Source organism: Astyanax mexicanus, chromosome 15, assembly GCF_023375975.1.
Source record: "Astyanax mexicanus isolate ESR-SI-001 chromosome 15, AstMex3_surface, whole genome shotgun sequence".
NCBI classification, from domain to species: Eukaryota; Metazoa; Chordata; class Actinopteri; order Characiformes; family Acestrorhamphidae; genus Astyanax; species Astyanax mexicanus.
This window is the reverse complement of record NC_064422.1, coordinates 21,978,891-21,994,520: the sequence shown is the minus strand read 5'-3', so window position 1 is coordinate 21,994,520 and position 15,630 is coordinate 21,978,891. Positions and strand designations below refer to the sequence as shown.

At 38.9% G+C, this 15,630-nt stretch overlaps 1 protein-coding gene across 1 annotated transcript in view; it reads right to left on the bottom strand.

Moving 5' to 3' along the window:
• Positions 1 to 15,368, bottom strand: part of ngfrb (nerve growth factor receptor b) — a 55,719-nt gene extending 40,351 nt beyond the window's left edge. The window contains exons 1-2 of the mRNA XM_022669181.2: positions 15,054 to 15,368; positions 2,209 to 2,353 (exon numbers count right to left, since the gene is read on the bottom strand). Of these exons, the coding sequence (XP_022524902.1) occupies positions 2,209 to 2,353; positions 15,054 to 15,089 (181 nt within the window). The 5' untranslated portion in view covers positions 15,090 to 15,368. The remainder of the gene's footprint in view (positions 1 to 2,208; positions 2,354 to 15,053) is intronic.
• Positions 15,369 to 15,630: the final 262 nt, after the last annotated feature.

Genomic DNA, 15,630 nt, shown 5'->3' with positions numbered 1-15,630 from the left:
ATGGAACGGCCATATTCCAAGATGACAATGTCAGGATTCATGGGGCTGGAATTGTGAAAGAGTTATTCAGGGAGCATGAGATCATCATTTTCACACATTGATTGAGAGTTCACCACAGAGTCCAGGTCTTAACCTCATTGAGAATCTTTGGGATGTGCTGGAGAAGGCTTTGTGCAAGGATCAGACTCTACCATTTAATCCATTGCAGAAGCTTACCGAAACAGTAAATGTGTGCCACAATCAAAGATACAGTAGGTCCAATGAAATATTTGAGTGTGACCTTTTTTTGTCCAGGCAGTGTATAAAAAATGCATAAAAATGCATCACACATTAGTTGTAAAGATCAATGAAATAAAAAAAACAATGTTCATCCAATGAAATTGGAATACAAAATGTTTTAATATAATAAACAAAACCACGGTTCCTAAGCAAAGTTAAAATACCAGCTCATTCATGATACTGATGTAAATTAAACACATAAGACAATGTTATGTTCAGAAAAATAATTAAGGGTGTCTCTACCATCAGGCCTAGTCAGAGACACTTAGCTTAATATGTAATATCTAACATAAGAGGATGATGGTAGTCCTGGGCAGTAATTTCTCCTCTGGTTTACAATACAATATACACAAACACTCATCCCCACAGGCGAGCCCAGAATTTATTAAGGGCAAATGATGAAACAACCTAAAATGCTGAATTCGAGCTATGTCTTACCAGTGGAGCATAACCTAATACTTCTATGATGTACCTTAAAGGATAATATTAACACATTGCAATTTGGAATATTTTCTTAGCTAACTGGATGAAATTGTGACAATATTTAATTTTAATACTTTATGCTTTGGTTTCCAGGATAACATATTTAAAATCTGTTTGTAGTGTTTATAGAACAATGTCAAATTTTGGTTTTATTTTAAAAAAGGAAGCAGTGTTAAAGGTGTTGACACATCTTTTTTTTAGGTTCTATTTTTAATAGGTTGCAGTTTGCACAGAAAAAATAGTTTACATTCTGCATCAGTTTTCTGCAAATGTGCAGGCTGATTCCTTCATATAGTGTGACATGTTGTGGGACAAAGTAAACCAATATAAAAGACCAGTTGTGCAAAAAATATATATAAATAAGTAATAATAATAATAATAATAATAATAATTATTATTATTATAATAACAGTAAATATATTGTGATACACAGTGAACCCGACAAAATCTTTAAAAAAAATGTGATGTAAATTTTTCAGCACTAAACGGTGGAGAAGGAACTTCATTATTCAACAAGAAAACGCAGAAATAGTGAATACCAGGTGGTTACAATAAAGTTGAAAGGTGGTTACTATGGTGTTGCTATGGTATATCAAGGTGGTAAAGGGTGGTTGGTAAAAAAAAGTCTTTTATATATATTACCTATAAGTTGACCAAACTGATCCATCATACTGATCAGTCTTACGAAACGAGTTAACCAGTTTAACCAGGTTTAACCATCTACAAAACACCTACCAATAAAAGCTGTTCTTGAGCTGATTTTTTTCTGCTTTTCTGATTTTTTCTGAGGCTAGCTACCACAAATATTTCTTTTTAGCTGCTGCAGTATGAAACAAAGTAGATGTTCAGGTTTGTTTCATGATTGTCTTTCATTTATAAGAAATGTAAGTTCATTTGGATGGTAAAGACAACCAATTGGATAGGACCTCTTCAAGGTTTGAGCCGTCTTGGATGCTAAAAATGTTAAAAGTCCATTTTGGGTTTGGGTCAGGAGCTCTTCATGTTCTGCAGCTCGGTCAGTCTGGACAGCCAGACATGTGGGAGACGCCAGAGTCGGCAGAGCGATCCCAGCCGCCACCAGGCTCAACTTTGACCCTATTTGCTGTGCAAGCATGTGACCCCACTGTAGAAAGACGACTTCTTCTCAGACCCATTTTTAATGTTTCCATAATTCATCACAGCAGTGAGAGGCTGAGAACAGTGGTTTGTCAAATCTCATTTGCCAAAAGCTTTTCCTCTTTAGCTGCTAATTACCTTTGGCCAATAAAGAGCGCCCACTGTTCCCCTGGGGGAGGGGGCTCTCTCGCTCCTTTAAAACGAGTCACAGAAAGCTGGGGGTTGGGTGGAGGAAATGGCATTTTAAATAAGGCAAGCATTTCATTATGCAATGGCAGGTTTACCACTGTTCCTGACTGTGTGTGCGTGTGTAATTGTGTGTGTACTCACTATCGAGGCATGGCTCACACTCCGTCTGCGCTTTTCCACAGGGCTTGACCATGCCCTCCCCAGGTAGGCATTGCTTACAGCACTCCCCGCTGGTTGTATACTGACGCGACTTGCAGACCTCGTTCTGAGCCGAGAACACGGCCACCTATAGAGAAAAACGCAGAGAAAGAGTGAAGGGATGAGTGCAACTCATTATCTTCATTAGGCCACCATGTGAAGCTACACCATGCCAGTACAGTCTTTGCAAAATTACAATTGCTAAAGGACACATGTCTGACATTTCTTAAATGACATTTGTGGGTTTGTAAGATCGCAAGATTGCAGCTGTCTAATAATCTTAAAAGAAATATTTTGGATTCAAAAACAGAGAGGGAAGGTCATAAAGAGAAAGCTAAGCAATTTCACTTTCCACAGTAAGGAATGTAGGTCAGGGTGAGATCATGTAAAGCCACACAAACGTTTGGAGAGAACTGCTAGCATGCTTGCAAGGCAAATCAGAACCCCATTGTGAACCCCATAATGACAGTTTAGCTGAGTCAACAGGGTGTAATAATAATGTAACAAAATTAATAATGTAAGAAAAATAATGTAAAGTAATAAAAAAACATTACTGAAGTACAGAATATTTAGTGCATACATGTAAACAGCAAACAACATACAAAAATATCCATAAAACACAAAAAGCTGTTTTTGAGCAAAAGGTGTTGTCAGCATTACACAGATGGAGGGGAAAATGGATTGTGGCAATCCTGGATGCAAATATCAAACCATCTGATAAAGGATTGATGCTAAAACAGGATGTCTTCTACAACAAAATAATAATTTCCAACTTACTGTAAAGAGACACTAACTAAAGATTTTAGAGGGTCTGATCTAAAAAAAAAGAGACAAATTATGGACATCAGTGATTGTCACTTCATTGCTTTATTGGCATTGACCAATAATTGTAATCATGAATGTATAGAGATCTTTCATCTCCTGCGAATCGCGGGATTCTCACACATATTGACAGTGTTTCCCTGATGCCTGCAAATCATGCACAGTATCCTGGAAATCAGTATATCAGGCTGCTTGCACACATTTTGGTCGACAGCATGACCAATGACAGTATTACCTAGTGTTTGCCTGTTTTACCCTGTATTTACCTGCATTACCCTGTGTTTCCCTGCATTATCCCGTGTTTGCCTGTATTATCTTGTGTTGGCCTGTATTAACCTGTATTTATCTGTATTACACTGTGTTGGCCTGTAATACCGTGTTTGCCTGAATTACCATGTGTTGGCCTGTAGGTCCCTGTGTTGGCCTGTAGTGCCCTGTGTTGGCCTGTATTACCCTGTGTTTGACTGTATTACCCTGCATTTTTCTATATTACCCTGTGTTGGCCTGTATTACCTTGTGTTTGCCTGTATCCTGTGTTTGCCTGTATTATCCTGTGTTTGTCTGTATTACCCTGCATTTGTCTGTATTACCCTGTGTTGGCCTGTATTACCCTGTGTTTGCCTGTATCCTGTGTTTGCCTTTATTACCCTACGTTTGTCTGTATTACCCTGTGTTTGTCTGTATTACCCTGTGTTGGCCTGTATTACCCTGTGTTGGCCTGTATAACCCTGTGTTTGCCTGTATCACCCTGTGTTTGCCTGTGTTAACCTGTGTTGGCCTGTATTACACTGCGTTGGCTTGTATTACACTGTGTTTACCTGTATTACACTGTGTTGTTATCCTGTATTGGCCTGTATTATCCTGTGTTGGCCTGTATTATCCTGTGTTGGCCTGTATTACCTTGTGTTGGCCTGTATTATTAGTGAAGATACGTTTACAGGTCTTAATTTTTCACAGGTATGATTTATTTATTGTTTATTTTTACTAGCTTGAGCATGATAAATGTGATGCTTAAGGATTTATGTAATTTGATTTATGAGAGAAGAGTGTAAAAAAACCCTTAAGCTGTTGTTTGCCAGATTCTCCTGCCAAATCTCTCCGTCCCTTCCCTGCTCTAAGCGCTCTAAGCCATTTTTGGTTGCCATATATTCGGTACATCGCAAAAAAAACTGTTATTTGCCAAAGGGGATGTTACTTTCACACCAACTCATTTACATCAATCTGCATATTCATAATACAGCAGTTTAATTTCTGTTTAAAGAAATTAGGAGCTTTTGAACAAAAAACACAATACAAAATGCTATCAGTGCTAACAGTGGCTCAAAGCTATCCAGTCCCAGCCCGGCTCGTGCAGGCGTGGGTGAGTTGTCCTTTTCAGATGGGCTGTGATATTCCGGCATTACTCCAAACTACAAATACCTAGAACAAAACCTGGCAAAACATGTATAAACAAGCAGAACTTCACCTCTAAAAAAGGCCTCCTTATTACTGACACTTTTCTACAACGCTCTTTTAGACTGACCATCTGGTAGATGATTTTAGTTATAGGTTTCCTACTTGAAATTCATAGCATTGAGTCTCATAGCATTGAATTCCTGGATCCATCTAGAACCCATCATGTTTAAACAAACATTTTCTTTTTCAATGGAACATTAAAACTTTATGTTTATCTAGATTTAAAAAAATAGATGAGAAACTTTAATCTTCCTGCTTATCCTTTTAAAGGGCCACTTTATTAGAAACCCCACCACTATTACTTTCATACAGTACTTTCACTCACTGGCCACTTTTTTTTTAATAAACGCCTATTTTTGTGCATCCAATAATTGGCCAATTTATTGGAAACACCTACTTTTGTGCATTCACTACTTAGCCAATTTTATTTAAAACACCAGACATGTCCTTCTACTAACTGGCCACTTTATTTTAAAAAACAACCTTCTAAGAAGTCTTTCACATCATCCACTGACATATCCCTGTACTTTAATAATGATAATTCTATAGAATTTTTACACATTATAAACAATAATAAAAGTTAAAAATGTGTAAGCTTTTCTAAAAAAGTAGTATTTTTTTCCAATTAAATAAGATATTTTCTGAGTAATAAAAATAATAACAATAATCAAAGTCTTTTTCAAACACAGACTCGCTATGCATTCCAAGAAAAAGAATGTGACTCGTCCAGCACTATGACCTCAGTGTGACTATGCTTCTCAGTGTAGTTAAGCTTGGAAAACTCAAAACAGCTGATCTCTCATCCAAAGCCTAAAGCCTAGCGATTCTTATTGACTCAGGCTTAAGAAGAGAATCAGTGGTCCGTAGCTAAAATAAATGCCGCCCAGACTGTCTACGGTGTCTGTGATTATTCCTTTAAGATAGAACGCTTCCCTGCTTTTGTGACATACAACCAAAAACACAACTCTGAACTATCAGATAGAATGCAGACAACAGGGCGTCTGTGTGTGTGTGTAATTTTCTTTTAAAAAACAAACAAAACAAAAAAACACTGTAGTTTGTGTATGTCGTTGTGGATCTGTGAGGAGGGTTTTACAGGCCTGCTGCAGCTGTAGTTGTGGTGAAAACTTCTGACAGCACTCAGAAGTATCAGTAGACTAGAATGTGCTTGGTAAAAAGCTACAATAACAATAACTCTGAGGGAAAACTGAGGGATTTCACAACCCAGTAATAAGTCTGGACGCCTTCCCATGACATCCTTTTGGCAGAAGTTACAGTTTTAAACAAATGACTTGCTTTTGCACGTCGGAGTTCTAAAAACAGTGATCCCAGCGGTCTGACATCATTGCTCAGCTCTGATCCAAAGAACCTGATTGCAAAAGGTAATCTATCTTTTGAACTGTCAGGATTCAGTGAAATAAATCACTATTCTGCTATTTGTGCTTGGAAGTCAACGAAGAAAATATCAGTTCAACAACTCTACAAGATCTTATGGTTATGTTTTAATAGGACTGTTAAATTTGACAGTTCTGCTTGTATTAGTAAATATTAATAATATACTGTGCATATTGAAGCTGTCCAATGAAAAACAAGCATCTACATTTTTGTAGATTTTTTGATGATTAGTTAACTACATCATTTAAACTCACAAAACTGCTCTTTACACTGTGTCAAAATTTCTTGACGAATGGATCAAAAGAAATTTTCCAATATTACCTGAAATAAAGTCTTTCTACATTGACTTCCACTAAAAAATAAGAAGGTTTTATCTCTCTCCTGTAAATTTTGGGAAAAAACAGGAGGACCAGTGAGTTTTTTTTTTTTTTTTTGCTTTCTCGGTCACATGACATCTCGTTCAGTAGCTCCATTTCCACTTGCTGTTTTAGGGTCCTACAACTCTGGAAAAAATAAACAGACCACTTCGGTTTCTGAATCAGTTTCTTTGATTTTGCTGTTAAATGAGTAAAATGAACATTGTTGTTTTATTCTATAAACTACAGACAACATTTCTCCCAAATTCCAAATAAAATTATAATATTAATAATAATTTTGTCATTTAGAGCATTTATTTGCAGAAAATGAGAAATGTGTGAAATAACAAAAAAGATGCAGAGCTTTCAGACCTCAAATAATGCAAAGAAAACAAGTTCATATTCATAAAGTTTTAAGAGTTCAGAAATCAATATTTGGTGGAATAACCCTGGTTTTTAATCACAGTTTCCGTGCATCTTGGCATGTTTTCCTCCGCAAGTCTTACACACTGCTTTTAATTAACTTTATGCTACTCCTGGTGCCCAAATTAATGCAGTTCAGCTTGGTTTAATGGCTTGTGAGCATCCATCTTCCTCTTAATTATAGGTTTTTCAATGTGGTAAAATTAAAGAAACTCATCATTTTTAAATGGTCTCTTATTTTTTCCAGAGCTGTACTGCACACCCCTATGTGGTACCAGTTTTTTTTTTTTTTTGTTAAGAAAGTAAAAATATTTTACAGTGTAGGACCAGGATTGAGAAACATTGCTGTGCATGACGAACTGAGATTTATGGCACAGGGCCTCTTGACAATAACAAACAGCAATCATTCTAAACATAGACTTCCCAATCTAGTCCATTCATGTTTTTCCATCCACAAAGTCTTGGATGGTAGTCATCCCAGATGTTGGAAGATAAACGGGGGAAAATGATTGACACAGTGAGTGAAGTGTAGCAAGAAGTCACCTTTGACTCTTTTGTGGGTGAAATTCCTGAGAGAAACTGAGAGATAAAACATCTGTCCCAGTTCCTCCAGGCACAGCTGAATCAGCTGGAGGAACCCCAGCGAAGGAGCCGAGGCGGCAACTTCACTCAAATTAGCATTCCTCACATTTCTGCCCCTATTACCCTCCGGCATCTTCTCCCTCACACATACAAGCGCACGTGCTCCCCTGCTCCCTCCCCAGCAGCACTACAGCCTCGAGTGACTTTACAACAACCACCAGATCACTTGTAGCTGCCTTATTTTCTTTTTTTCAACAAACCGAAACAGCTTGTTAAAGAATTCAGAGGGCATCCCTGCCCGGCGGACAGAAACCGAGCTCTCACCTCACATTCTATCTGTACACATTACAATTTAGAAGCGTTTCTAATAGTGGCCAGTGAGTTGAGTTACAATCAAAATGTTTCTTATAAAGTGGCCAGTCAATGGAAGCGCAAGTTTGATGTTCCTAATAAAGTGGCCCCCTCCTAAAAAAGACATGGATATGCTTTAGAGTAGTCAAGAGGTGAAATTAGTTTTGATGGGAGCCATGATGCTCCTTCTCGAACTCACTGAATCCTGGCCCAGTTTAAAGAAACAAGGTAGGGGGGGTCTAATAAATTAGCCAGAGAGTGAAGGCACAAGGCGGTGTTTCTAAAAAGTGGCCAGTGAGTGGAGGCACAAGGGTGTTTTTAATAAAGTGGCCAGTGAGTTTATGTACAAAGTAGGGGGTTCTAATAAAGTGCACAGTGAGTAGAAACACAATGTAGGTGTTTCTAATAATGTGGTCAGTTTGTTGAAGCACAAGGTAGGAGTTTCTAATAAAGTGGCCAGTGAGTGGAAGCGTAAAGTAGGGTTTTATAATAAAGTGTACAGTGAGTGGAAACACAATGTTGGTGTTTCTAACAATGTGGCCAGTTTGTGGAAGCACAAGGTAGGTGTTTCTAATAAAGTGGCCAGTGAGTGGAACTACAAATGGGATGTTTCTAATAAAGGGGCCAGAGAGTGAAGGAACAAGGGAGTGTTTCTTTTAAAGTGGCCAGTGAATGGAAGCACAAGGTAACCTCACCCTCACACTTACCTTGTGCTTCCATTCACTGGCCACTTTAAAAGAAACACCTACCTTGTGCTTCCACAAACTGGCCACATTATTAGAAACACCTACATTGTGTTTCCACTCACTGTCCACTTTATTATTAATGAGACAGTGAGCGGAACTACAAATGAGATGTTTCTAATAATGTGGCCAGTGAGTAGAATCACAAGGTGGGGGGGGTTCTAATAAATTGGCAAATTTAAAATCTAGGTGCAAGGGGGTGTTTCTAATAATGTGGCCAGTGAAACTACAATCGAGATGCCTTTAATAAAGTGGCCCCTGTATTAAGAAACATAACAGATATGTTTCTTATAAAATGGCCAGTGAATGAAGGCACAATGTAGTGTTTCTAATAATGTGGCCAGTTTGTGGAAGCAGAAGAAAAATGTTTATAAAAAAGCGGACAGTAAGTGGATATGTTCCGTTATCTTGCTTTATTAAATTACATATGCAGTTGCTTTGTCTGCAGTGTTTTTTATTAACTGAATGAATGATGTCCATCATCACTTCTCTCTGCTCCTTAGTTTTTGTATGTTAGGTTTGAAAGAGTTGTGTACCAGTAAAAAGTTATTTTATCAGGCAGGACTGCTCTAACAAACTATGCTCCATGTGTAGCAGCAGAACCAAACACATCTGTCACCAGGCATTGTACATTCAGCCTCCTCACCCTCAAGCACACATCCCAATGCACGCAAGATACAGATACACATCCTAGCACACACACACACACACACACCGTCATAAACAAACCTCACACAGCACAAAACCTATTTGCAGACACCCGAGCAGTGCTGAAACCAAGCCAAGTCTGCTCAGAAGTCAACAAGAAGAAAAGTAATCACACGTGGATGGACCAAAAGAAGAGCGGGTTATGGGAGGTTATGTGAGTGTTATGTTTCAGGGTTCAGGTAAAGTATTACTGTTCCACCAAAGGTATAAAAGTATTCAAATTCACTACCCAGGTAGAAGTGGAGATAGAGTGTCTAGTATAGTTATTATAGTATTGTGTGACGTGTGCAAGTGCGATGGATTGCATATAAATTAATAAGGTGTCAGAATAGAATGTTTATGTTTATACTTCTCATCCAACCACAATCAGATTCACTCTGTGAATCTGAATCAGATAATTGGGTGAAAATGTAAGAAGTAGAAGTAAAAGAATTACTCCAGTAAAGTATATTTCTACCTAGTAAGGTAACATTACATTATAGAAAGGCTTTACTGTGACAGACTGAGGGGCTTGTTGGCACAGTAAGAAAAGTCTGCTAAATCAGTGCAGATCACGTTAATTTTGCATAAAAGTTGTTCTTTAAACCAGACAGAATAGAGAAATATAGAAAATCAATGATGCACCAAATGAGATAAACAGACTAAAACAAAAAAAGATAATCATTTACAACGAACATTTATTTTAACATACATTGCAGCATTATGATTGTTTTAAACAGTAGGAGTAGCTTTGAATCATTAACTTTTAATGCCATCTCAAAAATCTCATGAGAATTCTTGCATTTTTTGTACTATATATCTCCCAACCAAACAAAATATAGCAATAACCCAAAATTTTAATCGACTTAACTAAAATTTAAATGTGTTTAAATGCTTTTTTGATGTCTATTGCACTAGAAGCCTGTGTTTAACATTTTTCCTTTTCTATTAGATTTTTTTTATTTTCTACTTTTCATTACACAAAGCACCTCTAAAAAGTGTTAAAATTATGTAAAACAGTACAAAATTCAGCACTTACTTTACTTTGTTGCTCTAGAGCTGTCATGCGTTAATGTTTGAGTTGCTGTATTTTCCAGTGCAGTGGGCGGGGCTAAGCTACTGTTTCATTGTCTTGTAAGACTTGTTCATTGGCTGGTTTATTGGCCTATTCTGACAGACATGTCTTAATTAGCTTTATTTGCAACAAAAGGTTGGAAATACCAGATGTCCATAGTAATGGATAAAACAGGGTCTTAAAGGGTTAAAATAGAGCGTTTTGCTTCACTATCAGCAAATTAGCTGGTACAAAAAGCATTTACATAAAAGCTTTGTTGCTTACAACGTGCAGTTACTAAGTACTAAACATGCAGGAGGCCTAAATTTTTGCTTCATATGCTTTTCTTTTTTTCGTTTTATGAAACGGTTAATGATGTTTTGCAGCCTATTTGTTTACTGCAACGTCTCTTTCTGTTTCTGTTTCCTCATCTAGAACTGGATGATCCAGCAGTGCCTACCTGGACCACAGAATGAGGAGGATGTCCGGAATGAAGACATGCACATTGTACATCACTGTTCTGGACATCCTTCTTACTCTATGTGCTCAAGCACAGATTGTGTAGATCCTTCAAACGTTTGAGAGTGACATTTTTATCTGCTTTCAGATTTTATCAATGCCTTTGAACTATGAAGCATCCTAAATATTCATTTTATCATAACTTTAATCTTGATAAAAACACTGCTACAAACCTGTGAAGTTATACAGGACGAGCATAACATCTTACAGCAACAGACACAACATTAAAACCACCTGTCTAATATTGCAACAACCTAACATATGGAACTGGACAATATGACAATTTTTTTTATCATCATCAGGCAATATATATTTTGTGACCATTGATGCCATCGGTGCTTAAGGAACACTGACCCAATTGTGCATTTACAGAGAGTAAAATTAGTTATGTTTATCTAGGTGATGTACAGTAAAATGTGGTTGAAAATGAAAATGAAATATAGATAATTGCTTGTCTCCTCATTAAGAATGCCTCTAAACCAACTGGATTAAAACTGGAACCACCTAGCAAAACCACAGCAACCTCCTAAAATTGCACAGCATCCACTCAAGTAAAAACAGTGTATCATAATGATCACATAGCATACAGTACTGAAATCACATTATAGTGATGCACTGCTTGTTTCCAAGTTATGCCTAGCTAGACCACTCACGATAATTACATTATCAATTTATCATACAATATATGAACATGACTCAATAATATTTCCTGACCTTCATATTGTCCATTGTATTTTCTTGGTTTCCATAGAAATTAACTTTTTTTTATTGAACTTTTTCTTTTTATTCATTTTAATATACACTGACTGACCTACAGTGACTGAAGAAAAAAATTATATCTCTCTCAAACTATTATAAATGAAAAGTTATTAGCTCTTTAAAAGCTTTATGATGGTATTATTGCATCATTAAGCTTTTATATTATTGTTATTATAACAGTGGCATTGAAGAAATGTGTTGGTAATGATATAGTTTATCAGACTTATGCTTATCACTGACTATAGCCAAGGTAACTTTGTACACTGAATGAATTACTGAACAAATCAGTGAGAATGAATCGTTTGAGTCAGTTGTGTGTTTTCGGAACAAATCTTTTTTTTCTTCTGCACGCTTTCAGCACATTTTTTAGGATCCCACACACACACACTCACCAGGAGATTGTACTGATCTGGTTAAGCTCATTAAAATGACTCACAGATGTGTGCGAGCTACTGTCGGCGGTACCTTTCACTTGAATGCACTTAACTCTTTGACCCTGACCTGCCAGCACTTGTTAGAGAGGGGAGTGTCAGCCCCGTCATGCTGGAGGCGGAGAGTCAGAGGAGTCTGCAAAAGTGATTCATCAAATACAGCAATGTTATGTAATAACATCCTAGCTACGGGAATTGTACGCCGATGTTTTTAATGTACTATTCTGCTGATGCCACATTTCATCAAATGTTAAATGTATTAAAATACAGAAACTCTTACAGACCGCCAGCACATTGGGATCACAGTGGCTCAATTGACTTTTGAAATGCACCGTCATATGTAATATATAATAATAATAAATAGAAATATTTACTTGTATTGCGACTATGCGTAGCATGCTGTTTATTTACTATCCATTATTATCATTAATTTATTAGTAATAATATCTCTAATAAATAACAATATCATTATTATGTGTAATGATAGTTTTAATCTTATCATAACATATATATTACTGTTATTAATAAATTAAATTAAAATCATATTTTTATTGACAATTGAATAAGCTCACGTCACCTAGCTCTTCTGACCTTTATCACCTCTACTGACCACCAGCAGACTCACTGACTAACACAATTACTGACCAGTAGACTTACTGACAAACACAATTACTGACCAGTAGACTCACTGACCAATACAGTTACTGACCACCAGCAGATTCTCTGACATACAACAGACTCTCTGATCTATACTCATTGACTAACCGCACACTCACTCACCTGCAGCAGACTCACTAACTTACAACATACTTACTGACCCTCACGCACTGGCTAAATGCATTCTCAGTGACCTGCAGAAGATTCACTGACCAAAACAGTTACTGACCAACAGGAGACTGACGCCCAGCATGATTATAGCCCAACAGCATATATTACTACCTACAGAAGATACACTAATATCCAAAATGAGCAACCTACAGATTTATCTACCAACAGCAGAGACGTAACCACCAATAGGCCAACTGATCTACAACAGACATTCTGACCTACTGCAGACATTCTGACCTACTGCAGACTTATGGACCAACAGTTACTGACCTACAACAGAGTAGTGACCACCAGCAGGCTCACTGACGTGCACAATTACTGATCATCAGCACATTCACTGACCTACAGCGGACTCAATGACCAACATAACTAACATAGTTACTGACCATCAGCACAATCACTGACCGACAGCGAACTCAGTGACCAACAAAGTTACTGACCAACAGCAAACTTGGTGACTAACAGAAGCTTCTCTGACCTGCAGCACACTCACAGGCCTACAGAGCCACTGATCAAATTTAGACTCACTAACCAACAATGATACTGACCAGTGGCAGATTCACTGACCTCCAGCATGCTCAATGGCATGATTACAGCACTGATTTACAGCAGGGTGTCATAGCCCAACAGCATGCATAATTATCTACAGAAGGTACACTGACATCCAAAATGACTGACATACAGAATGACTGACCAACAGCAGAGTAGGGCCAACCAACAGACTCACTGTCCAGCAGTGTTACTGACCTACAACAGAGAAGGCTCATTGACGTACATAATTACTGACCACTAGCACATTAACTGACCTACAGCCGACTCTGTGACCAACAGAGATACTGACCAGTGGCAGACATACTTACCTTCATGTTCAGTGGCCAACAGTAGACTTCTTGGCTAATACAGTTACTGACTTACAGCAGGGTGGAGTCATAGCCCAACAGCATACATAATTATCTACAAAAGATACATTGACATCCAAAATAACTGACATACAGAATTACCTACCAACAGTAGAGTAGTGACCACCAGCAGGTTTACTGACCTAGAACACTGTCCAAAACAGTTACTGACCTACAACAGAGTATGGTTAACTGATGTACATAATTACTGACCTATAGCAGACTCAAAGACCAACATACTTACTGACCACCAGAACACTCACTATCCTACAGCAGACTCAGTGAGCAACATACTTACTGACCACCAGATCACTCACTGGACTCAGTGACCAATAAAGATACTGACCAGTGGCAGACTCCCTGACCTCCAGCATGCTCAGTGTCCAACAATAGACGTGCTAGCAACACAGATACTGACTAACAGCAGAGTTGAGTCACAGCCCAACAGAATACATAATTATCTACAGACGATACACTGACATCCAAAATGGCTGACATTGACAGAATGGCAGAATTACCTACCAACAGCAGAGTTGGGACCACCAAATGGCTCACAGACCTACAACAGACTCACTGATTTGCAACCGCCTTATTGTCCATCACAGTTACTGACTTAATGACCAACATAGTTACTGACCACCCGCACACTCACTGACCTACAGTGGACTCAGTGACCAACAAAGATACTGACCAGTGGCAGACTCACTGACCTCCATGCTCAGTGGCCAACAGTAGACATGCTGGCGAACACTGGCTTACAGCAGGGTGGAGTCATAGCCCAACATCATATATAATTACCTACAGAAGATACACTGACATCCAACATGACTAACCACCAGAAGACTCACTGACCTACACCAGACTCAATGACCAACATAGTTACTGACCACCGGCACACTCACTGACCTACACCAGACTCAATGACCAACATAGTTACTGACCACCAGCACATTCACTGACCTACACCAGACTCAATGACCAACATAGTTACTGACCACCAGCACATTCACTGACCTACACCAGACTCAATGACCAACATAGTTACTGACCACCAGCACACTCACTGACCTACACCAGACTCAATGACCAACATAGTTACTGACCACCAGCACATTCACTGACCTACACCAGACTCAATGACCAACATAGTTACCGACCACCAGCACATTCACTGACCTACACCAGACTCAATGACCAACATAGTTACTGACCACCAGCACATTCACTGACCTACAGCAAACTTAGTGACAACACAGTTACTGACCACCAGCACACTCACTCACCTACACAATTAGGAACCACCAGCACACTGACTAACCGCACACTCACTGATCTACAGCACTACAGCAGAGTCACTCGCATGCACACACTTTCTGAACACTCAGCGCTTGCAGAGTGAACTCAGGCTCTGGTTTTCACACCGTGCGCAGAGGGGTCACTCTCAGGGTGAGGAAAGCAGGACAGGTGAACAGGTGTGCACTCACCACTCCGACCAGCAGCAGGAACTCGGCAGCGAGCATGACTGCACTCCAGCGCGCGCGCGTGCGTCTCTCAGCCACTTCTCAGCAGGGAGCTCAGTGAAGACAGTGCGGTCAGTCTCTGGACTGTAGATCGAGCATCCCTACAGGGTCACCCCTCCTCCTGGACCAGTTTGTGTGAGTGTGTGTGTGTGTGTGTGTGTGTGTGAGAGAGAGAGTGAGTGAGTGTCTCTGAGATAGATAGAGAGAGAGAGAAAGAGAGAGAGAGCTGCACTGAGAGTGAACAGCTGCACGTTTCACTCTTGAGTGGCTTCAGCGCGCTCGCGTAACAGCCAGCGCGCGTTCATGGAGGTGGAGTGCAGGAGCGAGCATCGACCACTCCTCCCTCTCTCTCAATCTGTCTCTCTCTTTCTCTCTGTCTGTCTCTCTCTTTCCCGTTTTATTCTCTCTTTCTCTTTTACTATTCCCTTTTTAGTGTGTATTTCTTCCTCTCTCTTTTCTTTTTCCAGTATTCAGTGAAGCTTTACTGGCATGACTGTAATGACAAGAACATTACAACAATAAAAACAACAACAACAAAAAA